The sequence below is a fragment of the Muscardinus avellanarius genome (assembly GCF_963383645.1).
Source record: "Muscardinus avellanarius genome assembly, chromosome: 12".
Classification (NCBI taxonomy): Eukaryota; Metazoa; Chordata; class Mammalia; order Rodentia; family Gliridae; genus Muscardinus; species Muscardinus avellanarius.
The window spans coordinates 18,935,265-18,962,231 of record NC_137798.1 but is presented as its reverse complement, the minus strand read 5'-3'; the positions used below and the strand labels follow the sequence as shown (position 1 = coordinate 18,962,231).

At 42.9% G+C, this 26,967-nt stretch overlaps 1 protein-coding gene across 2 annotated transcripts in view; it reads right to left on the bottom strand.

Moving 5' to 3' along the window:
- Positions 1-26,967, bottom strand: part of RYR3 (ryanodine receptor 3) — a gene marked incomplete at both ends in the record, with an annotated part of 530,337 nt that overhangs the window by 86,242 nt on the left and 417,128 nt on the right. For both annotated transcript variants that reach the window (XM_080708162.1, XM_080708163.1), the window contains 13 exons: positions 5,754-5,835; positions 7,417-7,655; positions 10,136-10,196; positions 10,606-10,655; positions 14,329-14,450; positions 15,492-15,559; positions 16,321-16,436; positions 19,172-19,295; positions 19,407-19,482; positions 20,611-20,673; positions 20,878-21,024; positions 22,792-22,881; positions 26,629-26,707. In XM_080708162.1, coding sequence (XP_080564288.1) covers positions 5,754-5,835; positions 7,417-7,655; positions 10,136-10,196; positions 10,606-10,655; positions 14,329-14,450; positions 15,492-15,559; positions 16,321-16,436; positions 19,172-19,295; positions 19,407-19,482; positions 20,611-20,673; positions 20,878-21,024; positions 22,792-22,881; positions 26,629-26,707 — 1,317 coding nt within the window. The remainder of the gene's footprint in view (positions 1-5,753; positions 5,836-7,416; positions 7,656-10,135; positions 10,197-10,605; positions 10,656-14,328; positions 14,451-15,491; positions 15,560-16,320; positions 16,437-19,171; positions 19,296-19,406; positions 19,483-20,610; positions 20,674-20,877; positions 21,025-22,791; positions 22,882-26,628; positions 26,708-26,967) is intronic.

The following is a 26,967-nucleotide window of genomic DNA, read 5'->3' as shown; positions in this document are numbered from 1 at the left end:
AGCAATGAATGCCCACAACCCCACAACATCAGAACCCGATAAAACAGAAAATCAGAGATTTCTAGAAGATCAAATCAGGGAAATAACTGTAGAAATAATAGAGGTGCTTCGAAAAGAACTCAGAGAGAGCCAAAAAGAGATAAAGGATGCAATTAATGAAGTAAAGGCTTCAATTCAAAGCACAAACAACCGATTAGACCACATGGAGAACAGAATCTCGCTCTTAGAAGATGATCATTCCAAAAATGAACGCATAGTTTCTAATCTAGAAAAAAATATCCGACAGCAGGAATCTGACATTGAAGAAATATGGGCCCATTTTAAGAGAGCTAACCTAAGAATAATTGGAATAGAGGAGGGAAAAGAAAGTGATACCAAAGGGATCAACAATCTCTTCAAGGAAGTAATAGCAGAAAATTTTCCATACATAGAGCAAGAGGTCGATACACAGGTCCAGGAAACTTATAGAACTCCCTTTAGACAGGATCGGAGAAGAGGATCCCCACGCCACATAATTGTCAAAATGACCAATGTGGAAGCCAAGCAGAGAATCTTAAAGGCAACAAAAGCAAAGGGCCAAGTGACATTCAGAGGCAAACCAATTAGAATCACTCCAGACCTCCCAAACCAAGTCATGAGAGCCAGAAGGGCTTGGAGTAACATATTCCAAACTCTGAAAGAAAACAACTTCCAGCCAAAAATTTCCTACCCAGCAAAACTTTCTATCAAATTAGATAGAGAAATAAGAAGCTTCCATGACAAACAGAAACTGAAGGAATTTATGTCTTCAAAACCAGCGCTAGAGAAAATACTCAAAGAGATTAACTACAAAGAAGAAATAGGTAACACACACCAGAACCAGAGAAACAAGATTTTCCATCCAACAGACAACTAAGATTGGTTATCTGTGGAGATTCATTATTTATGTTAGTCTTTTACCTATCTCTAAGTGGTATTGTTTGTCTTTATTGTTGTTAATTTTTAGGATTTCTAGTTGGAATATTAATATACCTTCAGATATAGCATTTGGAAATATTTTATCCCATTCTATCAGTAATTTTTAACTCTGTTTACATTGTCTTTGGATATACAATATTTTTTTTTTATTTTTTAGGGAGTTTGTATACTCTTCTGTTGCCTGTGCCATTGAAATCATATCCAAGAAATCACTGCCAATTTCAGTGTTGTGAGGTTTTATGACCCAGATTTTCTTCTAAAAGTTTATAGTCTTAAGATTTATATTTAGGTCTTTTATCTATTTTGAGTTAATACTTGTATATGGGATTAGGTAAGGGTCCAATTTTATTCTTTTCCATGTAATTATTATTTTTCAACAATATTTAGTTAAAAGATTATTATTTCCCCCACCAAATAAATGTTCGTGGAAACCTTGTCAAAAATAACTTGACAATATAGGGAAGAATTTAGCTCTAGGCTTTTATTTAACTCCAATGGTTTATGTATCTGCCTTTATAACAGTACTACACTGTTTCAATTATTGTAGCTTTATATGGTTTGAAATCAGAAAATATATATCTTCTAGCTTTGTTCTTTTTCAAGATCGTTTTGGGTATCTAGAGTCCATATTCCATATTAGGATAGATTTTTTTTTCTGAAAAATAAATAAATAAATATATGATAGTTTCACCTAAAAAATAGAAAAAAATTATTCTCTGGTAAGAAAGAAAGCAAAAAGAAATATTGAAATGTTATCTTTAAGTCATCAAAAGCTTGGTATCAGACAAATGAAACTGTTATGTGAGATTATCATTTTTAATTTTGGATAAATTGCTATAATACTAGATGTCAACCACTAAGCCAAGCATGGGAGGGAGGGATGGGGAGAGAATGGGGTGGGGATCGGGTGGGGGCTGACTGGGCGATGTGTGCATGTATGTCTACAAAAGTTTGTATCCCACTATAATGTATGAATACAGTGCACCAATAAAAAAATAAAAAAAGAAAAATATAAAAAGTAGGTGTCTGGGAGTGTAGCCCAGAGGTAGAAGGGTTTCCAGGAACCCCAGTACCACACACACACACACACAGAAAAAAAAAATACACAGAAGCAATATCTATGTGCATATGAGGAAAAAAAAGGATGACTCAAAGATTTTATGTCATGGAAATTATTCACATATAAAAACTGAAGGATAATCTTTTAGATTATATACAAGGATTTAAGAGTATCTAAGAATTTTTGCAGAAATAACTTCTTAATTATTAATTCAGCTAGTCAAAAATTAAAAATAAAAAATTCAAGGATGGGAAAGTCCAATTTCAAGGCAGCAACACACCTGTAGTTCGGTACTTGGGAGGTTGTGACGAGAGGATCACAGGTTTGAGGCTAAACTCAGCAAGTTTGTGAGCCCTCAGCAACTTAGTGAGACCCTATTTCAAAATTAAAAAAAAAAATTGAGTTGAGATGTAGCTCAGAGGTAGAATGCCTCTGGGTTTAACCCCTAGTAACGTACACACACACACACACACACACACACACACTATGATTGATGCTCTGAATCATTTAAATACAAATTAAGGTAAACATCTCAGGAAATACTGGTTCTGTGAACAGCATATAAATGTTATAGTGAATCTTATAGCAAAAATGGAAAGGTAGAAAGGACAGGAGGCGACTAGGAAAATGAGCATATTTGTTCATTGTGTGTGTAGGTGTGGTACTAGGGGTTGAATTCAGAGACATTCTACCTCTGAGCTACACCTCCAACTCTATTTGATTTTGATTTTGAAACAGGGTCTAACTAAGTTGCTGTGGCTAGCCTATAATCTGTGATCCTCCTTTCTTAGCACCCCAAATACAGGGATTATAGGCATGTACCACCATACCGTGCTAATTTTGCTCATCTTTTAAAGTAGAAAATTAATGAATATTGTATATAAATAATGAATTTTAAAAATCTGAGTCGTATGACCAATAAAATCAGTTCATAGGGCTGGTGCTACAGCTCAGTGGTAGAGTTCTTGCCTAGCATGTACTAGGCCCTGAGTTTGATTCATCACACACACACACACACACACACACACACACACACACACACACACAGTTTATAGCTTAACCCAATAATATAAAGTTACAAAGCTGTCTGGATATTATGATCCCACAGGTATAAAAATGTATGTATGTAGAAAATATCTGAACTGTGCATACCAAACTGCTGCTAGTGGCTTTCTTAGGGACTTGGATCTAGGTAGGTAGTAGTCTAGGTGAATAAAATGGGGTGTGTGTGTGTGTGTGTGTGTGTGTGTGCGTGTGTGTGTGTGCATTTCTCTTTTCATCACTGGAGACTGAACCCAGACCTCTCTACTACAGTCATTTGACATTTTTATTTTGAGAAAGGGTCTCTAAGTTGCTCAGTCTGGCCTTGAACTTGTAATTCTCTTGTCTCAGCCTCCTGAATAACATACTTGTATACTGTTTTGTTTTTGACTTTTTAAAATTAAGCATGTCTTTATTTCATAATAAAAAATAAAAATCATTAATAGTGCCAACAAAATAACTCGAGGATTTTAAATCTACAATGATTCAATAGCTTAGTAAACCATTAGAGGCAATAGGGGCAACCTGATCTAGAAACTCTCCAGTCCTTGACTCCTACCAAGGTAGAGTATGAAACAAAAGCACTGATGCTCTTCAGTTCTGCAGAGACTCAGTAAACCTGCAGTGGATGAAATAATGAGAAGGTCTTTTTCTGATTTGACATTTTAGAGTTGGCCTTTCTCTGACTTTTTCTTTTTTTAAGAGAAGAATGTAGTCGGCTAGAGGTATAGCTCAGTGGTAAAGTGTTTACCTAGCATGCTTTAGACCCTGGGTTCAATCTCTGGCACTGAAAAAAACAAACAATAAAAAAATAGAGAATATATAAGTTTTACAAAAAAATTGTACATACACACACACACACACACACACACACACACACACACACGGATGGATGTATTACCTGAGAGAATAAGAAAAGATACTAGGAAAATACAAATAATTAATGGGAGAAATAAACTCAGCTCAGAACACCTTCCTTAATATTAATTGGAAAATTTTATATTCATTCTGGTAATTTGGTATAAAACCAAATAATTTGGCTACAATTTGTTAGTTTGGTATGATAATTTGTCTGTTCATGAAAAAATTATCCACATTTTATACAAAAATATGAAAAGTTAGGCCATTATAAAACCCTTTTTTTTGGTACTTGGGATTGAACCCAGGAACATTCTACCTTCTAGCTACACCTAGCCCTATTTTATTTTATTTTATTTTTTGAGACAGGGTCTTGCTAAATTATTGAAAACTTTGCTAAATTGCTGAGACTGGATTTGAACCTGTGATCCTCCTGTCTCAGCCTCCCAAGTTGCAGGGATTATAGATAAATACCACTGCATCCAGCTAATTGTATGGATTTAAAAGCATAATCAAAATAAATTTAATCATTAGTTCTTTGATTACTTTCTTAAACTCTGGAAGCTATTTAGAAGTGATTATAAGCTAGGGTTGCTGGCATACACTTGTAATTCCAGTACTTGGGAGGCTGAGACAGGAGGATCTCAGGTTTGTGGCTAGCCTCAGCTACTTAGTGAGGCCTTCAGAAACCTTGTGAGGCCTTCAGAAACTTAGTGAGACCCTGTTTCAAAATAAAGAATAAAAAGCAGGGTTGGGGGTGTGTGTAGTTTGGAGGCAGAATGCTCCTGGGTTCAATCTCTAGTACTGCAAAAAAAAAAAAAAAAAAAAAAAGTGATTACATGAAACAGACATTTCTTTAGCAATGTTACTACACATGATTTCAATTAATTAGTTCTTTAGTTCTTAAAGGAGTGCATCTTAATTTGCTTCACTGAAAAATTGCAATATAAATTTATCTATGTTTTGTCATGAAATGAGGCCTATTGCTAATTTGTTTGATAAATGCATCAGCAAGTGGAAAGTAGGTATCAAAGGCTGTGTAGATTAAGTAATTTTAAGCACAGATTGAATGTCTTTAGGCTTGCTTGTTTGAAGAAAACAAAAAGATAAAATAAGCCTTCAAGGATAGGAATAAGTCCAGAGCTTTATTAATACCGTGTTTATCCTTCCCATCTTACCCCTGGATTGAAACAGAACAGCACAATACATGGTGTTTGATGCTGAAAAGCAGGGGGTCACCGGGTCTCAATGACAGCCGATTGAGAGCCAAAGCCGGAGCCCAGACACCTCTGCAAATAAGCTTGTTCAGATTCGAGATGACTGAATAGCGTTTCTGCTACCCACGTGTGCACTTGTTTAAAACTACAGCTAATCTGACAGCCAAGAACAGCGAAGGGCCAGGGTTGTATAACACAGAAATTCATGAAACATTTGAGCCACTGCCTGCTGTCCCCTGAGTGTCCCAGCAAGCTCTAATGGCAGGAACTCTGGAAGCGATTTGGGAACTGTGATTATTGAAGAAACAGGCATGTCTGCAACGCTTTGATTTAGCTTGGCTTCATTGCTTCTCTGGCCACATCATTCACGGGCTATCTCTGTGGAAACCATCAATCTCAAGTGCCTCCTAACACCTCTTATGCTGCTGAGAACTTTTCATGACCCAGGCTCAAATCCACACTCCAGATCAATGAACATCTTGATTTTGCTGGGCTGGAGAGATGCTATTAAAACCATAGGCAATATTTAAAAAAAACACAATGTGTAAATATTTTTTAAAAAACCACAGGTAATATTTCCCGGAACCCAAATATATTAGCTTCCTTTGTTCACTAATTACCTTTCAACATAGATGTTTTTCCCTGTCCCGAGGGAGTAGAGGCTGCACAGTATGTGGTAGCATGAAATCTGCACGTCACTCACTGAAACAAGAGACGATACATCATACATCAACCCTGCTCTGCCTCCTGTACACAGAGAGGCCCATAAAGAGAAAAAACGTCTCGGCATCAGCTAAGAGCAAAACCTGTCGGTCTGACTCCCCCTCCCCCTCCCTCCTGCTCTCCTCCCCTCCCTCCCTCCTCCCTCCCCCTCCTCCCTCCCCTCCCCCTCCAGCTCTCTTCCTCCCCACAGGCTAGTATGCCAGTTGCTGAGCCTGGAGAGAGCGCACTGACAGGCAGGCATCCTCTGTGAGGCCACCCCAGTTCCTTTTGTGGGGCTTTGATGAGGATCACAGCACTACAGGAAAAGGAATTCTTTCAGCAATGGAGCCTTCCATGATGGGGCTGCTTTTCCAGTAGAGGCAGATATTATAGTCAAATGTTTTCAAGTTTCATACTTTCTTCTTTTGGAAAAAAAAGAATGCAGAAAATCTGAGGCTTCAATGAGCCTTTTGCTCATTTCCCAGGAAGATACACACCTTCCTCGGACATAGAACAACATTCCTCTCATCTACTCACCCTGAATTCTCTGCTGGCTGTTTTTCAAAAGGCAACTCAACTGTGTCATGAATTTTACCCTGCTTCCTAAGGAAAGGACATATTCTGCTTAGGAACTCAGAGTTGAATCTGCAAACCAAGCACCCCTAACCATGTCTGGAACTTAGACCAAGGCTAAGGCTACTTTAACACAATCAGAACTAACCCAATGGGAAGAACTGATTTTCAGTTTTTCAGGGACAAGGGAGACACAGACTTTGCCACTGACAACTGGCGAAATTAAATCAGATGCCAGTGTGTAATGAGCGGAGCTGAAGCGTGGGGACAGAGTATCTGCACAGCAGGCGGGCCTGGACGCTGTGCTGAAGGCAAACTACAGTAAAACTGACTGACTGAAGGATCTTTCGAAGGTTCAGATAATGAAATGTGAGCATCTTTCCTTTGCTTCTGGTACCAATGAATAAATTAAGGCTTCTTAACAGGAAAAGCGATGTCTGAAAAACCCTGGGAGCAAACATACATCTCACGCTGCACTCCTCAGATAACCTTTTCAAATTAAGTGGAAGTATAATACAGGAGAGCTAAACTAAGAGGTGGGAAATTCTAGTCCAGAATAAAAACAGGAAAAGACTGTCATATACTTAAATTAAGGAATTTATTTACCTCCAAGAATCTATTACTTTACTTATTTTTCTTTGGTCCTGGGGATTGAACCCAGGGCCATTCGTTGCTCCTGGGTTCAATCCCCAGGACCAAAGAAGCTCAGCTCTTCTTTAAAAAAATTTTTTTTATTTGAAGCAGGGTCTTCCTGGGGTACTGAGAGTCTCACTATACTGCAGAGCTCTCCGCAAACTGATAATTCTCCTGTCCCAGCCTCCCAAGTACTGGGATTACAGGTGTGTGCTATCATGCCTTACTGTTATTTAACTATTTTAAATCTAAGAAGGAAACCAGTATGGAATAATTATGGTTCACTCTGCCATTAGGTTCTGCATGAGTGTGCAAGCCCCACTTCTGTCTGTGGCCCTGTAATACAGACCCATCATCAAGAGAAGCAGGACTCACAGAGTAGATCCACCCCAAACTGGTGCTGAGCGACATGCTCGAAGATGGAGGTGAGGATGGGTAGCAGGGCCACTGTGGTGTAGTTAATGTTCTGAGACACGCCTTTGATCTGCGTCCTGGAGTGTGTAAACTTCCCCAGCTTCAGGTTTTCCGAAGTCTTCTCCAAGTCCTCCGCAGCATTTTCAAAGAATGCCCGCAGCCCAGCCTTCACCAGCTCTGAGCCTGACTTCATCACGGTTCTGCAAGCAAACAAAGTTCGAAACCAGAAATGCCACCAGAACTTTTGGACGCCCCCCTTCCTGAAAGCTTCACTTGCAGCGCAACCTGGGCAGACATCTGCCTCCGAGTCATCCGACCACACCATCCGGAGACACAGAGACATGCTAACAACCAGGAAGGAACCTGGATCATGCAGGGCCGCAGGGGCAGCGACTGAATGGTGTACTTGTTTGAGGGAGTCATTGCTCAGCGCTTGGGGATGCGGATACACTGAGGACGATTTAGAATACAATGACAGTGGTCACTGCTATCTACACAAGGGTGCAGCTGGCTACATCTGTGAAAACCTAACTCAGAAAAGAACGGAAGCTTTTCTTGTAGCTCACTGTGGGATAAACAACTTATTTTATAGGACTGTTTATAAACATTGTCTTTTCTGATGTAGAATCTCTTGAGAGAGAAAGAGGAAAAAGAAGGAAGAAGAAGAGGAGGAGGAGAGGGAAGAGGAGAGAGGAAGAGAAAGGAGGAGAGAGGAGAGAGGAGGATACTGAGAGAAATGCAAGGAAATAAGGCAATTGAAGTTTGTGTTTCTGTAGTCAGCGGGGAAGTCCTAGGTTACATGAGAGAGAAAAAAGGGATGCCTAGTACTTTAAAAACAGACAGATTACAAAATAGATAGCTTAAGCCAGGCACGGTGGATCATTTCTATAATCCCAGTACTTCAGAGGCTGAAACAGGAGGATCATGGGTTTGAGGCCAGAAGTGAACAATAACTTAGTGAGACCCTGTTTAAAAAAAAAAAAAAGGACTGGGAGGGGATGTAAGTCAGAACTACAACACCCTTGGGTTCAACCCCAAATACTATCAAAATCAAAATAACACCCCTGGGCTTAATCCCCAGTACCGGGGAAGAGAGGTGCTAGGTGCTATTGAAATGTGACCTGTAGGAGTGGGTATTACTTATGGTCGCTAAAGCACTTTGCTCAAAACTATGTTATAAAACTTAGAATTGAAGCCCAACCTACAAGTCATCTACACTTGTTTATATTGATGCATCTCATTCAGATGGTTATGATGAACTTGCTTTATACCTACAACATTTTCCTGATAATTATCCAAACTGTCAGGACAGTAAGAATGAGAAAGTAAGAAAGCGAGCGAGGCTTGCTCTTATTCTGTAAATATTTATGGACTAACTTAACTCCCCAGTCATGGGCTTTGTCAGGAATGATGTCTTAACACTCCTCCCCGCCCCGCTGATGGAGCCCACGGAGGAGAGTCGCGGCCACCTGGAGACCGGCTGATGCTCTCTCCATCTGGAAGGAGATTGCTCAGAACGTTAATAGTATTTGACAGTGGCATGGCTAGACAAGAACTCTGCAATTCCTCTTTTTCTTTCTTATAAAGAAAAGTTGAACTTTAAGCCATGATTCTGCATTTTTTAAACTTGGACCTTCTCCAAGCCTTTCTGCATGTTCTGGGGTAAACATTTTTCATCCCAATTAAAAGGGGTTCTGCACTTGGTCGATCCTAGTATCTCTATATGTTTGTGTCTCTCAAAAGCCACAACATCCCTTTTAGTAACCCCTCCCCTTTTTTAACAGCCATCAATTAGACCTGGAATTTCATCTTAGAGCACTCTTTTAGGTTGGTGGCTTTTCTGCACTGGGTCATGGAAGTGTGTCTTCCTCTTGACTTGACAAGGGAGTTTCTTAGCGAGTGTATTAAATAAAGCTGTTATTTTTTTAACTACTTCTTGCTTTTTTAATCTCATAATTTATGATAATATTATGATTTTTTTTTTGTGGTACTGGGGGTGGAACCCAGAGGCTTTTCTACCTCTGGGCTATACTCCCAGACCTATTTTTATACTTTATTTGGAAACAGGGTCTCACTAAGTTGCTGAGGGCCTCACTAAGTAGCTGAGGCTGGCTTCAAACCTGTGTGATCCTCCTGTCTCAGCCTCCCAAGCGCTGGGATTACAAGTGTGCGCTACCACGTCCGGCTAATATTATGATATTTTATAAAACTCTCTTCCTGGTTCAGTCCTCTCCTTCTCCCACCCTACCCCGCCTCCCAAAAACCCCCAGGCCATCTTTGCCTCTGATCTTTTAGAAACTATATCTCCCGCATTTCCTTACTTGGCCATTTGGAACTCACAGTGATACTGTTCCTTTCTCTCAGGATGCGAATGGTCTCATCACCCATCAGACAGCTATTCAGATGGTTTTTCTTTTTTAATTTTTGCAGAGAATTAGGTACAAAGTGGTCCTACTATACTACATTATGTATTTTTTGAATGATGAACTTCTCAGTAAGAGAAGATAAGCACTGATCAAATGCTCAGCTCTTAGCATTGGGTATATGTTACATCAGCAGCTCTGCATCGTGGGAATGAGAGACAGAGAGTGCTAACTTTTAGGGTCAGATTCATCTTTGCCTGATGAGCGAGTTGGACAGGGAGCCTTGAGAAACTATTGGAAAAGACTGTCAGACTTACCTCGTGTCAAGCGTCTGAGCTAAGATGTGAAGACAGCTCACCATTGTAGTAGAATCACTCCCTGGAATAGAAAGTATCACCTGTGACTTCCCACACCACTCAGCCTGTCTTTTAAATGTAATCTGCTCAATATGCATAAGCCATAGCCCTGGATAATTAACCAGCCACACACAAAGTACCAGCCTGTGTTCAGGGACAAGGCATTTATCTCTCCACTGACACGGCCTCTGCTTCATGATGGATGTCGGAGGCAGAGCTCAAAACATTTCATTGGTGTGGAAAATCTGAGTTGTTACAAGGGGTAGGGAGGTCATTTATCATGCTTCAGACCAATTTCCTATGGCAAATTTAGATGACACCTCAGTCCCCAGGCTCAGGCTGTCTGAGGGAGCCACAAAAAAAGGCTAAATACAAGTTCAGGACGATCAGAGGGTGCAGTGCAGCCTTTAGCAACACTTGTCTTCACTTACCGAAAAGAGAAATCCTGTGTCTAACAAGAGCAGCGAGTTTGCAGAACAGGCTAAAAACAGAAAATAATGCAGGCCAGAAAGTCACGGAGATTCAAGGACGGATTTGCCCCCCTTTCCCACCCTACCCTTTAAAACGGAGAGCATGGACTTGTACTCTAGGAAGAGGTGCTGTGTTCCTCTTGAATAATCCTTTGGGCCATACTTAGGAAAAGAGGTGGTTCACTTTGTCTGTGGAACATCATGTATGGTACCTTGCAGGCGGCTCTATCCTTACTAAAGACAGTTTCTGCCATAGCAACAGTATTTTGCATGACCCTGCGCAAACTACCCTTTGCCACAGATACCATACGCTGAAATGTTCATTTGCCTGATGCTCAGCAATAGACAAGGAAGGACTCTGAAAGGAGGATGCTTTTCCTTTCATTGCAATGGATTGCAAACCATCGTATGGCCTTCGAGTGGGCAGTGAGGCTTTAGTTGGGAGGTCAGTAAGAAATCAGTTTTTGAAAAATGTTAATGGGTAAAGTTTGAAGAAAGATCGTGGCAAACAAAAATATTTTAAAAAATGTATTTTCTCCGTCATCCCACATTAATCTATGTGCCTGATTGCATTGCTGTCCTGTTTGGGTCCTTGGGAACCAGGAAAACCTAGGGGGTATGTTTTTGATCTTTGGCCCTTCTCCATGTCTTCACTCTTATTTTCCATTGTGGGAGCCCTTGAGGGTCCAGCTGTGCCTCCCTGCTTGTCTTTCCACAGTGCCTACGAGAGGGCCTCATGCAATTGGAAAGGAGCCCATCCAGGAGAACCTAGGCCACCTTGAGACAGTGTGGCTGATGTACCCTCCTTTGGGAGAAACTTCCTCAGAATGCTGACATTATTTGACAGTGGTATGGCTAGATAAGAACTTTGCAATTCCTCCAGGAAGTAGTGGAATGGAAAGAGATAAAGTAGAAAAAACAGCAATGAAACACCTGTACGGCTGTAGGTTATATGGAGAGACTGAGCTGAAGTCACAGCCAGTCCCTCATTCCTAACTTGTCACGGGGTTCCTTGCATCACACAGGGCAGAAGTCTTCCACGGGACCACTCAGATGCAGATGGCGTGCATCCTGAGTGTTGGTGAAGATAAAACTTGCTCAACTTGAAATAGTTCCCAACGAATGCCCTGGGATTTTTTTTCTGAGCTGTCTGCTGGAAAATCATAGCCAAAGTCTCCCACTGTTAGTCATTAGTTTTCACAGTGGAAATAGGTTGGAAGCTCCTGGATTAGAGGTTACTTAAGAGAACTCATAGTAAGTTAAGAGAAATTTGGCAGCCAGCTAGTGTGAAATTAAATATGGGCGGCTTCTTATTTGATGCAAACTCATGGAGTTGGAGGAGGGGGAAAATAGCACTAAATAATGACCTGCGTTGCTGATGTTCTTGGGTTTTGTGCTCTGCTCATGAACAACTGGGCTGTCTCAATAAAACCCCTTCATTGCTCTCTGCTCTGTGTTGGCTTTCTCCCAGTCTTCAGAATTAGGGGTAGGTAAACTCAGATATTTCTAGTGAAAATGCCCAAAATGATGGACATATGTTCCATATACATACGAAATCTATTTTTCTAACTAAAGAAGATGGTTGCGCTGTTGGATCAGTACTGACATGGTTCTCTTCACTATCAAAAGTGCTTTCTCAGGCATTCCAGGTCCGCATTTGAAGTTTCCTAAGGTTCCTGCTTATCCCCTCTGGAGCCCATGATTGGACTGAAGCATTACCCTTAGCCAAAAATTATGAGTCCCTGGGCACCTCTCTATCTTAGAGCTTCAAGATGATAAAGTAAAGGGATTCTAGGGGGAAGAGGCTGGGACCCCCAGATGAATGGCATGATATGTAGAAGAGGTGGGGAAGGGAGAAAGATGCACACAGAGGAGTCTGGCTATGTAAGGTATTCAGTACAAACACAACTGCTTTTGCGGGAGGTCGGCAGGCACTGACGGATTTGAAAGCTATTTGCAAGGCTGATCAGCTCTAGGTTGTATTCCAGCCACGACAAATGGTGCCTGGTTGAACAAATGTTACATTTCCATGAATTAATAGTCTAAGAAAAACAGATGAAGAAAACAGGCACACCTGCCCTCTGTTGGGTTATCTGAATATCTCACCTTGGTCCTAGCTTCTTAGAAAATGCATGGGTGTGACCTGAAAGTGTTTAGGAGATTTTTGGTTAGGACCTGGTTCTAAGGAGGTCTTATTTTGATAGCATGGTTTTTTTTTTTCTGTCTTAAGTGAGAATAAGTCATTATGGTGCAGAATAAATGGCATATGACATGCAGAGAGAGGACCGCACTTTCATTCTCGTCCTAATTACTGCCCGGGTCACTTTGGGCACTAGGGGAAACCTAATTGAACCTCACTTTCTTTGTATGCATAACAGAGATCATAATATACAGGCAGTACTTTGAATTTAAAATACTGGTGGTTTTACACTGATACTTAACATTAACAAATGGGCAATAACTCTTGCCTATGAAAAATCAAGCTCAGTGCTTAGTCATGCCGAGTGTTTAATAAATAATAAATGTTAGCTAAATCCCAAAGTTGCATATGCTCCCAAAGATGGTGATATTTAATGGCTGAGCCCCTATAAAGAACATTTGTTTGCTGTTCACTGTTAATAGATGCTAGGGAAGGAGTTCAAAGACTTTCATTAAAATCCTTAACTCTTTGTTGTTGAGATGTTTAACCCATAAGTTTGTCTTCTATTGATGACACACAGACAGAACTGAAGGCATGGTGGAGTCTGCCTCTTAGCCTGATCATGAAGCATCTTCTCTGTTCTCAACTCTGTTAAGGTTTCCACAAGTTATGCATAGTGGAGTGGGTAAGGAGGCTGATGTTTTTGAAGAAAATATTTGTTTCCTATTACAAATTTAAATTGGACTGTTGCTCTAGATGTCAAATTCTGATCATTCACACCAGAATTAAAAAATCAGATTCTTTTTTATTGTGTAATGTTAATCTTGTAAACTGAGTAAGAGTGGTATCGAAAGCAGTGTTCACCTGTTTCTTCTCAATGCTGGGTGTTCACTTTCCCCAAGCTTCTGCTTCTGCATGTCATTTCAGGACAGAGGTTGACCTGAGTATGTAAATCTGTCCCAAGCCCCACTAATATCCCCAATAGTGCACTTAGTTGCTAAAATTATGCAGAGAGGTACGAATGTCATTTATTTCAAGATCAAGATGATAAGCAATTGCTGAGCTACCAATCATCAGGCTGTGCTTCATTTCTCTGAAAGACTCGCTGCTTAGTCTCCAGGCAACCGGTGTCTTAAATGAACCACATCAGCATCAGGACCGCTCTTGTTTGGATAAGTGTCTGCCAGAGGACCACACATGACAGGATTTGTCTCCAGGGTGGCACAACTGCGAAACCATGGACCTTTAAGAGGCGGGGCCTAGCGGGAGGCCCTTAGGCCCATGGGGTGTGTCCTTGAGGAAGAGTGTCGGCCCTTTCCTCTTCCTATTTTGCTTTCTGACTGTGAGCTGAGCAGTTTTCTCCACTATGTGCTCCTCACCATTGCCATCCCAGAGCCCCAGCAGAGCCTCAAAGCACTGAGCCCACCCATCTTGGACTGGGAACTCCAGAACTGTGAGCTAAACAAGCCTTTTATGTGTGAATTACCTCAGGTATTTTGTTAGGTGATGAACCTAATGGCCTTTTCTTTGTCTTATAGACTCACCTGGCTACCATTTCTTTCTCCTTATGGGAGGCATACCCACTGCTGCTAAGGGGCTTCAGAGGAGATGACAGGAAGTAGAGGCGATGATTGGTAAAGTACTGGTCAACCAGTGGGAGAAGAACCTGGAAAACCCAGCATTTATCAGTTGTTAGGAAGCCCTCTGTTGGTTTCCTTTAAGAAGTTCATTTTACCAGGCATGGTGGCACACACCTGTAACCCAGTGAGGATCATGGGTTTGAGGACAGTCTCAGCAACCTAGAGAGACCTTGTTTCAAAGTTAAAAAAAAAAATAGGGCTGGGGATGTGGCTCAGATGTAGAATGCCCCTGAATGAAAACCCCAGCAACACACACATACACACACACACACACCATTCTCAGTGAGCAAAAGGCCATTTATCACTGATCCTAGAATTTCCAGGACACTCTACTTTTTAGATCCCAGTTTCCACCACATTTTCTTCATCTGTGCCTCAGAGGCAATGTGAAAGGAGAGGGCTGCTCTCTGTGCAGAAGGCCCCAAGGCAGCATCTACAGGAGGGTTCTTTGGGCACAGTGGCTTCTTGGAGCTGGTTTTCACAGGCACACTGAGGCATGGCCTACCACCGCCAGCCTTAGACACCTGGCGCTGCGTCTCAGAGCATGGCCACTCAAGGCTTGACATACTTACGGTTCTCTGAGCAGGTATGGAAGAAACTGCTCACTGGTACCTAAATGCATATTCCCCTTCTTTTTAGCCACAGAGCTGCCAGTATTTGAGCTGGCTAGAGAATGCACTACCCACTGCAGCTAGATAAACTAAAATGATTTAGTTTCAGCCATTGGGATAGAACTTTAGAAAAGCAGCCGGTGTCCTCCCTTCTACTCTTCCCTTTTCCACAGATGTGGTATAGGTGAGCCTGTTTGGACCATTCTGACGTGCACTGCACCCCTGGAGGTGGTGGGGAAACAAGGAAAGGTGACCCTGGGTCCCTGGGTGATGGTGTGGAGCCATCCAGGCTGCCTTCTTCCTTGGATCTCCCACCCACCCTGGCTCTTCTCTGCAACAGAGAAAAATCCATGTTTGTCTCACAGAAGCCACTGGAGTTTTAGACAGCTTCAGTGGATCAGTTTAAGAGCAGAGATCTTAAGAAGGCAGTTTCGTTAAATACAGAGAATCACTTACTTTGGCAAAGAATTTGATCTCCTGGTCATGGGGAGACTTTTCTGTTTTCCCACTGCTGACAATGGCTTCTGCAAAACACCCCACAGGTAACACAAAGTTGGGCAGCGTTGAAACAGAATGAAACGAAATGAAACAAAACATCACATCACAACACTTTAGAAGCTGTGTAGGTTTTGTCGAGGCCATAAGTACCCATCTGATTTCATGAACTATCATACACTTCACAGAGTCCTGAACGCCTGCGCTGGTTGTTATTTCTCGTGGCAGTGCTCTTGGCTGTTTCACTACCCCTTTCTCTATTGGGGAGGAAGCAGCTCCCAAGAAGTCAAGTCATAGGTTCATAGCCACAAAGGGAAATGACAGGAAAGTCAGTAAGATGAATTGTATATATAAGAAAGTGTCACTCAAACCAGTAAGGAAACCAAGGACTAAGTGATTTTAAGTTGGGGGGAAATTTCAGCTACTGTTCTTTTCCCCAGTCACATGTCTAAAGGAATCAGAGTAGTTACAGTAGGGAGTAATCAGGATACCAGAGGGACTTTAGAAAACGGAGGGGGAAGTGAGAGGAAGAATTAACAAAGGAAGTATTTCCTCTGACATATGTACATATGTGAGAATTCCAATGCCAACTACAACATCTTTATATAGGGAAGGGAAAGAGGAGGGAGGCCCCGAGGAAAGGCCACCAAGTGCTATGTGCATATATGTCACTATCACTATGAAGTTTATTATGCAAGACTATAATGAACCCATAAAAGTATAAAGAAGGATCATTCCTTGATTAAAAAAATTATCAAATTCTTTTCTTATATTTCAAAGTGATACTTACCCAAGTGGGCAATAAACTCTTGAGCAGAATCAACATATTTCAGGATCTTCTTCAAAAACTTGTAGGCGAACCTCTTTTCCATGGAGGAGGCATCTAGCTCCATATCCTTCATACCTCTAGGTCGGAAATGGGTGAACCCAGGGAGTAACAGAGATAGCCAAGTGACCTTGGGGCATTGACCTTCCCACCCGGATTGAAGCTAATCTCCCATGTTAATGGATCTTCTGGCTGGTTTTCCCTTGCACAGGAAGCTTGGCTCCAGGAGCATGAATACCTGTACTAAAAATGTTCTGTAGAAATTTCTCAGGAGGACCTTTATCATCCATACAACAAATATTAGAGATAAATCAGAGAAGAAAACAAAAATCTCTGCCTTTGTGGCACTTACATGCTCACTGTAAAAAAAATGACATAGTAAAATATAAATTACATGAAATGATAGAAATAAATGAGTTATGTGGGGAAAAAAAGAAAAAGGAGAGCAGGAAGAGGGAAATTCCCTAATGTACATGATGCATATTCACAAACATCAAAGTCAATCAGTAAGCCAAACATGAGGAGGAGGAAGGGAGAGGGAATGGAGTGGGAACTGGAGAAGGGCTAAATGAGTGATGTGTGCATGTATGCCTCTACCATCTTGTACCCCATTAAGATGTATGACTACAGTGCACCAATAAAATAATTTTTAAAAAAAGTAAAAAGGCGATCCTGGGAAGGCCCAGGAGTGGGGTGGTGGAGTGAGGGCCTGCAGACTGTGGTGTTAGACAGGGTAGTAAGGGGCAGTCTCTCTAGGAAACTGACGTTGGAGTAAAGGCTTGAGATGAGCCAGAGGGACATCTTAGGAAAGAGCTTTCCAGGCACAGGGAGCAGATGCTGCGAAGGTCCTAGGCAGGAGCAAACATGCTAGGTAGAAGGAATATGGAATATGGTAGAACATCCAACCTAGGTTGAAGGACTATGGCAGCGTGGGCAGGCGGTCAGAAGGGAGTGGGGTGGACAGTAGAGGGTCCTGCAGGTTCTCTTTAGAATTTGCTTTTGCTCTAAGATGGAAAGCTACTGGGAATTCTTAAGAGTAGTGACCCGATATGACTTCTGTTACAACAGAATCATTCTAATTGCTATATTTACAGCTGACCATTGTGGTGGGGGCGCTGGTAGCAAATCTCAGCAATGGTGGTGGATGGCATGAAAGGGAGAAGCAGTAGTCAGGTCCTGGGGATATTTTTAAGGTAGAACCATCAGGATTTTCTGAAGGATTGGATGGCTTTGGGAGAAAAAGACAAGAGCCAAAGTTTTTGGCTTGACCAACTGAGGAATGAGTTGTCATTGGGTGATGGGGAGGCTAAAGGAAGAGAGGTCTGAGGCTGGGGAGGGAAAGCCTAGGAGTTGTCTTTGGCCATATGGGCCTCTCTGATCATCTGAGTGCTTCCGATAGGGCCTGGTCCATGGTAAATAACTACTCGGGACATGTTTGTTGAACTCAATTATCTTTCTTCTTTATTCCCCTATTTCTTTGACTTCCTTTTTAGTTAGGTTAAAGAGAAAGTTTTTATTTTGCGAGCAAGTTATTTATCAGCAAATCACAGTGCCCATTTATCTTGGTGTTAAGAATGGGATTAAAATGACGATGGGAGTCTTTCTCGAATGCTTCTCTGGAGGCGGTCTCCTGCTGTCTGACCTTTCCTGCTCTGCAATCTGGCAAATAAGCCTTGAAATTTTTCATATGAGATACAATAGGAATATTTGTATAGATTTTTATTATTTTGTGTTTTGACATTCAGTGGCAAAAATGTTGTCGGAAATTAAAAGGAGAAATAGTAGCTTGCTTGGCAAACACTTATTTTAGGAGAGATGGCTCTATCAGAGTGGGAACGTTAACTTGTTTTTCTTTTATGCAAAAGAATCAGCAAACATAATACAACCTAGCAAAGCCCACTACCAACATCTGACCAATAAGAAAACAGATTCTATCTTTAAGGGTTATGAAGCCAAGACTAGCCTCATATAAAACATTCATCCTGATAATTCTGACTTACATATGTTTGAGACAAAATGTTTGAGGAAAATCAGGATGTAATCAGTCTCCCAGTGGAATTGTACCTTTCGAGGAATCAATTCCCTTGCTTAAAGACTATTTTTGTCAGTTATGTTTGCTGTTACCATACAATTTAATAAAATATATAAATATATTTATAAAAGAGGATGATTGATTCTATGTAAACTAAGTTGCATATTTTGCAAAGACCTCCAACTGGAATTCCTTCACTCCCTTCCTTTCTTCCTTTGGTATTGGGGATTGAACTCAGAGGCTTTCTACCTTCAAGCTATACCCCAGCCCTGTTTTATTTTTTATTTTGAAACAGGGTTTTACTAATTTGCTGAGGCTGGTCTTGAACCTGTGATCTTCCTATCATAGCCTCCCAAGTTCTGTTACTACCCGGTTCCAAATGCAAAATTTTTAAGCATAGTATTTGAATTAGGCATGGGTGATGTTTGTGAAAGATAGGGGAGAACATTTTAAAACTCACCAGCATACTACACTTCTATTGCTTTGCATATACCTCAAATTTTAATTGCTTTTTAAAGACGCTCAAATTCCAAAGCTTTGAGTGTGTATTATGTGTGAGTTTTAACTCCAATTGTTAGAACATTATATAAAGAAAAGGCCTTGGCCTGTAGCATAGTATTTACCGAATGAATACATGAATTCACTAAAACTCCTTTCAAGAGTCAATTGCTCTCATAATTCTGATGGGTTATGGAGGTGGGTAATTAACTACCTGGAAGAAAGACAACTTCAACCACCACCTCCAGCCTCCACCCCACTAATTTCACGTGGAAGGTGACTTACCTAGAAACTACAATGCCATTCACTTGGAGGAATTTAAACAGGTCCTGTGCCTTCTCCCGATCCCTGAACTTTTCCTTGGCAGTCAAGGTGTCGTAGGGTACCAAAAGAGGGTGACTGCCACCACCTGAAGCCAGTGGATGAGAGACGACAGCATATCTGTCTTTTACTGTGCACTTCTGGGAGATCATGTACCCCACCCCCATCTCTTTCGAGGAATGCTGGGTACCAGGCTCACCTTTGCTCTCCAGCTCTGACTTCTTCTTCTTGGCCCAAATATTGTGATAGTTCTCAGCCACCACCTCCACCATCCCCTGTGTCCCACCAAGGGGGTGTGAGTTAAAGAGAAAGCAAGCAAGAGAAACAGTTTCATATCTGCCAGGCTATTTCTGGCAGCCTCGGGATCAGAACGCCCCCAAATGCTAACAGCACACCAGGGACGGTCTCCCATCATTAATTAGTTTGTGCTTATGTACCTCATTAGCTTTATGTCTTCCCATACACTTGGAACACAATTTCTAATTCTGTCCTTCCCTTGTAATTTATTATCCTAGCAGTTTAATACATTCAGGAAAAGGACACATTTCCACTGACACTGCATGCTGGCAGCTCTGCCTTTATCACAGGAGCTCCTTATCATATTCTGGCTTGAGATGGAGTTGGGAGCAGAGAGGTCAAGCAAAGTCTGGAATCCCTGAGTGCCTTTAGCTTAAACTCAAAACAATCACAGCTTGGTGGGGACTGCCACAAGTAAGATTTCTTAAATGGTACAAGTTTTTATGAGGCTCATGTAGCAGTGACCTAGAATAAAGGATGCACTTTGGAAAGAAACTTTTCTAAGGTCCAAGGGGTTGGTCTAATGGCCTCTTAGAGGGGGCAATAGCCCAGGTGGGGGCAGGTCACAGCTACCGAGGTGTGCAGGAAGCGAGGAACAGAAGAAAGCACCTCAGGACTCTTAGTTTCATCCTCTCCGTTTTGTATCTCTGGGTTCTGCAACAACTGCTTTTCGGTGCCATCTTGAGGAAACTGAACGCACCTCTGTGGGACAGTGCAGAGTGCCCTTATGGTTTGGGGCTGACAAGGATCAGGCAAGCACCTCTATGTGGATGTCAAGTTTCACGCGTTTTCTCTGCACTGCTTTATTTGGGGGTTTTGACACAGGAATTTGCTGGTTGTTCTTCCTTTCACTGAGTCATCACCCATTGTGGTATTCTTGGAAGAAGTGTGCAACCTCCTCCCTTCTTGGATAATCAGTTAGTCCCACTGAGACTTTCTCCATGACCTCTGCACAGTGTGGCCCTCTTCAGTCTTGATGTCTCATTCTAGGAACCCTGCCTCTCCTCCCCCACTTTCCGCCTTTAACTCTTTGGAAGGTAACATGCCCCTGCACTTAAAGGGTTTTAGAAAGCAAGTTACGTTGTTCTGCAAGATTCCGCACTGACCTGCAGCTCTCTGGAGAGCACCACATTTGAGAGGTCCAGGGGAGCAGGACTGTAGCTGTTGCCCTAGGAAAGCAAGGGGAGAATCGCTGGGTTTGCCATTCTCCTTATTTCTACCAGCATCTCCAACCTCAGCTGCCAGGATCCTGCCCCCACAAATCCTCACTGTTCGTCTTAGGTGGTCCCACCATGGCGCCCCAGGGAGAGCTTTCCTAGATTCTCTGGGGGACCTACTGGCCCAACATTGGCTTCTGGGTATGCCTGCTGTACCTGGTTGGTCTGGGGCACACTTCGAAGTTTCTCATTTTCCCGTTGTTGAACAAGAGCTTCTCCCTCTTTGGTCCTCTCCACAGTCCAGCCCACAGCCAGCATGGTTTTCAGGGACTCTCTGGCTGGCCAGCGATAAATTTCCTTCTCCTAGAATAAAATTTGCACAAGAGAGTTTTGCAAAACACACTCTGGCATTCTGGCTGGCCTGCATCCCTATGGGATCTGGATTGACAGTAGAGAGAAGAGCCAGACTAGCTCTGGCTTTCTCTCACAAGGTCGAAATATCACCTACAGCATCTCACCTGAAATGCACAATCAGCTCTTCCACTGTTTTTGTGTGTAAGACCCTAGGCCTACAGTCTTTTGCCTTCAGAGGGAATGTACTACATTATTTTATGACATTAACTACATTCTGTAGATAAAGAGGAGCAAGAGCAGGAGGGTGACTCCTCATGTTTTAGCAGATGTTTAAGAAGGGACATTGTCAAAATGCATCTGCACGAAGCTTTCCTTTGAGCTTGGAAACAGAGTTTCTAAGATTTCTCTTTTGACTATGCACTATTTCAGTCAATATTCAAACAGAGATACACATGCTGTCCTTTATGTAGCACACGAGATATAAAGCTTGAAAAGAATTCTTACTAACTGCAAGACAAATTCAGAATTGAGATGAATCAAACTTCTTCTTTTTTTCTGCTGGGGATGGAGCCCAGGAGCATTCTACCTCTGAGCTATACCCCCAGCCCTATTTTTTATTCTTTATTTAAAACAGGGTCTCACTGAAGTTAAAAAGGGCTTAAGTAGTAGCTAAGGCTGTCCTCAAACTGCAGCCTTCCCATCTCAGCCTCCCAAATGCTGGGATTACAAGTGTGCACCACCACACCTGGCTGAATCAAACTTCTTAATTTAAAAAAAAAAAAAGCAGGAACCAGGCATAGTGGTGCATGTTTGTAATCCAAGTACTTGAAAGGCTGAGACAGGAGAATTGCAGGTTTAAGACGAGCCTCAGCAACTTAGTGAGATGCTCAGGAATCTAGAGAGAACTTGTTTCAAAACAACAATAAAATAAATAAAAGGGCTAGGGTATAGCTCAGAGTTAAAATGCCTATGGGTTCGACTCCCAGTACCAAAAGGAGGAGGAGAAGGAGGAGGAGGAGGCGGAAGAGGAAAAAAGCAGGAAGCCAGATGTGGTGGTTATAATCCCAGTATGTCGGAGGCTTAGACAGGAGGATCACAGGTTTGAGGCCAACCTCAGCAACTTAGTGATATTTCCAGCAACCTAGTGAGACCCTTTTTCAAAAAATTTAAAAAAAGTTAAAGCAGTCTGGGGATATAGCTCAGAGGTAGAATGGCCCTGGGTTGTTCAATCCCCAGTAATATATACAGACAGACAGATAGCCCGCCAGCCAGCCAGCCCGCCAGCCAGCCAGCCAGCCAGACATGCACGTGCGCGCGCGCGCGCGCGCGCACACACACACACACACACACACTCTCACACACATTTTCATGGGGACTTTCTGTTTGTTGTGTCTTCCATGTACTGGACATTACTTCTGTCCAAATTTTCTCCAGCAATTCACTGCCCCTTCTCCCTATTCCCCTCAAGAATCTGCAACGACCCTTTCTTTGTTCAGTTCCAGGAAAACTAGAGATGCATTTCAGCCCCATCTGGGTGGAGCAGTGCTTCTTTCACCAGTGTGTTCTCTGAGACAAAGAACAGACTGTGAGGCTGAGCTCTTGCAAACTGGTCCTGGGGCTGCTGCCCACTGGCAAGCTGGGAGTAGTTTACTAAATCCTTGAAAGTCTCTTAAGGAGTGTCAGTGTGAAGGCGTCCTGAGCTCCGCTGAGCATCAGAAACAATTCCCCAGGAAGGCCACTGCATGGCCACAGGGTCACTAAAGGCCCCTTTCTTACCTTCTCTGTTAATGTCTTGAAAGGCCTTATGAGCGGGTGGGTCTTCACATTCTCATCCAGGGAGATTCCATATTTCCATCCACTTTGACTCTGTAGAAATGTTCTCAGTTCAAACACCCTCGGCACACACACCCTCTGTGACCCAAGGCCCTCCTCCTATTTTCACAACTGGAATAATGGATCATGACAGAGCTCAGAAAATCCTCTCAAAAGATGTCTACTTGATCCTCCAAGGCCATCAGTCTCTCTGCGCCCTGAACCCTGCACTCTGCTCCTTTATTCTTTCTCATTTTGCTGGTGTCCACTCCACTTTATTGCTTGTGTTTCAGGCTCACTTAGAAACAGAAGGACGTTTCAAAATACCCTGAGCACAATGTGCCAGGCCAGTGTGTCACTGACAGCGAGAGTGGGAGGCAGGGCTAATGGGCCTGTGCTGCTGGAGTGCTGCCCGCTGCACAGAGTGGGCTGTTTGGTTGAACCCTTGCCTGCCAACCCAGAACAAAATCACAGCGGCCCGAGCTCCCTCCAGTCAGGGAAGCTTAGAGGCGTTAAGTCATTGGACAAATACTGGTCAGATGCCTCCTGTCATAGCACTGATAAGTGGGATTCCCTTATTTCTCTAACAGCCTGGAGACCCCAGCAGCTGCTCCTCAGTCTTTGCCTCTGCCCACTTGCTAAATGTGTATGTTTCCCTAGTTTCTGTCCCTTCTCAAGAGACATCTCCATTGTGGGGAGGGAGACCTACTCTAGGCCTGCACTCACTTACCATTGCTAACGTCAAATCGCTATTTCCAGACCAGAGCGCTCTTCTGATTTCTGAGCCCACTGAAGCTCTGCTGGGCTGTTCTACAGCTGCCTCTCACCTGGAGAGCTGGTGGTCTCTTCTCTAAAGGGCTCCTCCTCTTGGGTTTCCCATATCTCAGGGAATGGCCCTGGCTTGCACTCACTTTCCAAGCCAGCTGCAGGAGAGCCTTGACTGGTGCTACTGGTGTGCACTCCCCACTCTGCCTTCTACTTATCTGCTGCCTCTTGCCTCTCTCTAGCTCCCTTGTCAGTATTTTGGCTCAGATTACCCATCAGTGCTCACACCATTACCGCAAGAGCTTCCTAAGCAGTCTCCCTGCCCCAGCCTCGCTATCTCTCCAGGGGCTCATTTTCTGCACTACTGTGATAGGCTTGACTGCATTATTATTTTCTGACTGCCAGCCACTGTCATGGGAAACCTAAACCCTTATGTGACCCCTATGCCTGTAAAACTGATTCTGTTTACCTCTCCAGACTCAACTCTCAGCTTCTTCCCCTGCCCTACCTGATGTCCCAACTATACCATTCTCTAAAGCCACCCAACTCTCTTTTGCTTCTCTGGATCTGCACCTGCTCACCCAGCAAGGCCGCAGTGCACCCCATACCCTTGAGGAACAACTTCCACTCTTTCTTCACCACCTCCGGAGGTGTCCCTGGATCCCCAGTGCCAGGCTTGGGCGTCATGTGTCCTAACTGCCCTGCTGCCCACCATGGCCCTTGACAACCTGTCCTGCTGTGGCTGGTTTACTTTGTTTCTCCGATAAGAAGAGTTTCATGAGGGCAGGGGAAATATTCTTTCTTTGTTAGGGAATCAGTGCTCTCCTGGCCATTGTGAACAAACATGTATCCTTGCACTCATGAAGCTTGTAGTTTGGTGTCTGTGTGTGTGTGTGTGTGTGTGTGTTGTGTGTGTGTGTGTGTGTGTGTGTGTGTGTGTGTGTGAGAGAGAGAGAGAGAGAGAGAGAGAGAGAGAGAGAGAGAATGAGAATAACCACCCTAGTAATGGAATGACTGATAACGGGAGCATATGTGTAAATATATAACTGCTCTAAATGCAAATATATATATACACATATGCATGTATATTTGCTATACATGTATGCTATAAAACACTATGGAATATACATGTATGCTATAAAATACTATGAGGGAAAAATAAGGTATTAGGAGGGCCTATATCTGAGAAATATAGGAAAGTATCATGGTAGGGATTAATGCTTGGATTTATATCTGTAGGATGAGCTGGTGAATGGTGTGTGTACATATGTTTCTGACTCAGGCAGAGGAGGGTTTCAGGCAGAGAGAGAGAGAAGAGAGAAGAGAGAAAAGAGTAGAGAGAAGAGAGGAGAGATGAGAGAGAAGAAGAGAGGGGAAATAAGAGAGAAGAGAGGAGAGAGAATAGAGAAAGAAAAGAAAAAGAGAAGAGAGGAGAGATGAGAGAGAAGAAGAGAGAAGAGAGAAGAGAGAAGAGAGACAGGAGAAGAGAGGAAGGATGTGGTTGGATGGCAGGGGCTGAAGGCAGAAATGAAGCAAAAGATGGCATTAGAGGTCAGATGGAGCAGTGTATACCAGGGCATATGAAGGGTTTTGACTTTTATGGTAAGAAAGGTTAGGATCTATTGAAGGATTTTAATAAGGAGAAGAGGCCGGGCAGGAGTACAGTGGTAGCATGCGACCTAATGTGTGTGCTGAGGTGACCACTTGTTTGCCATGTGAAGAACAGATAGAGAAAGTACCTGCAGGGCGCCCAGTAGGGAGGTTATCACAGTGGTCTAAGCAAAAGATGAAGGCAGCTTGGATTGAAGTCATGGCCCCGGGGAGAGAAAGAACTCCACCAATTCCAGAGAGACCCACGCAATAAAAACCCCATGGTTTAGTGATGGATTGTGTATTACTATGGCTCCACAGAGATGTTCCTTCTCCCTAATTCATGAGCTGGTCAAATTGCCATATGTAAAATATCCTTAGAAAAGTCAGAGGCTTTAGAGTAAGGGCCAGCAAACTGTGGCCCTTGGGCCAAATCCAGCTGACCATTTGGGTGTTTTTTTTTTTTTTGGTAAATTAAGTATTTCTTGAACACAGGCCCCTTCTTTTGTTTATGTTTTGTCTCTAGCTGCTTTTGTGCTATCATAACAGAAATTAGTAGCTGCCAAGGAGATGAGCCCACAAAGCCTCAACTATTTATTACTTGGCCCTTTACAGAAAATGTTTGCCAATCCCTGCTCTAGAATCGTGAGCATTAGCCTATCCTACAGTTTGGTGACCCTGCAGAGGCTGAGCTGGTGGCCCACGGTGGCCCCTCTGTGGCATCCTGCATGGAGATGCCTGCTGTGGAGATGAGTCTACTGTCACAAGCTGGAAGCTGCAGCTGAGCGATGGCACCAATCCTTAACTGGCTGCCTACAGAAACCCTGGATTTCTTTGGCACAGTCTTCCCTCTCTGCCTGCCAGCATTAAAGGGCTGACATAGCAATTAAACTTATTAAGCAGCCTGACCTCATGTGGTGAAGAATTTTAAACACCAGATGGATAGGCTTATTAATAAGGGCGTATCTGGAAGTTCCGGTGGTGCCTACTACAGGAAGATGCTTGGGTGTCTTTCCTGGAAGAAATTCAGCTTCCTAGCAAAATGCCAAGGTAAGGAAGGCTTTCAACTGCATTTTCCCTTTTTCATTGCTTCATTCAAAGAAAAATATCAACTAAAATCTCTCCACCCCGCTTAAGCATTTGTGTCAAACACTAGCATGTTCTTCAGCACCAACTCAAGGAAATGCAGTGTGAAGAGAAAAGTTAGTGCTTTCAGAACGGATCATTTTCTTGAGAAATACAAAAGCAGCGCCAGCAGCTGCCGCCACCCATTTCTCCGACCTCCACCGACCCTGGGAAATTGCTGCTCAGAAATAATGAATGCTCTTGGCACGGCGAACCTGTCACTTAGACAAATCAGGCAGATTTCCAGGATTGGACCCCTTAATGTTCTTGGGCCGCTTTTTTTTTCTCTCTGACAATTGTCAATTGGATGATAATCCCTACCTTGTCACAGGCCCATTTATCATGTGAATGCTCGGCATACTTGGTGACGATGTATTCCAATTTTTCAGGCAGGGAAAAACTGTAGGATGAAGGGAAAAAAAATGTGTTGCCTCCCCAAGCTCTTTAGCCAGACATGGTAGAGATGGGCACAACTGGCAGTCAGTGGTCAGAATCTGGATCTGATCAACCAGCTAAGCGCAAACTTGAACTGATTCTAGACACAATGGCATTACTGAGCAGATGAGGTCATGGACACACCCCATGTCAAATCACAGCGTGTCTCTGCAGAAGCCTCTGGCTGTAGAGGTGGCCACTCTGGTTACTCTGGGTTCTTCTGGC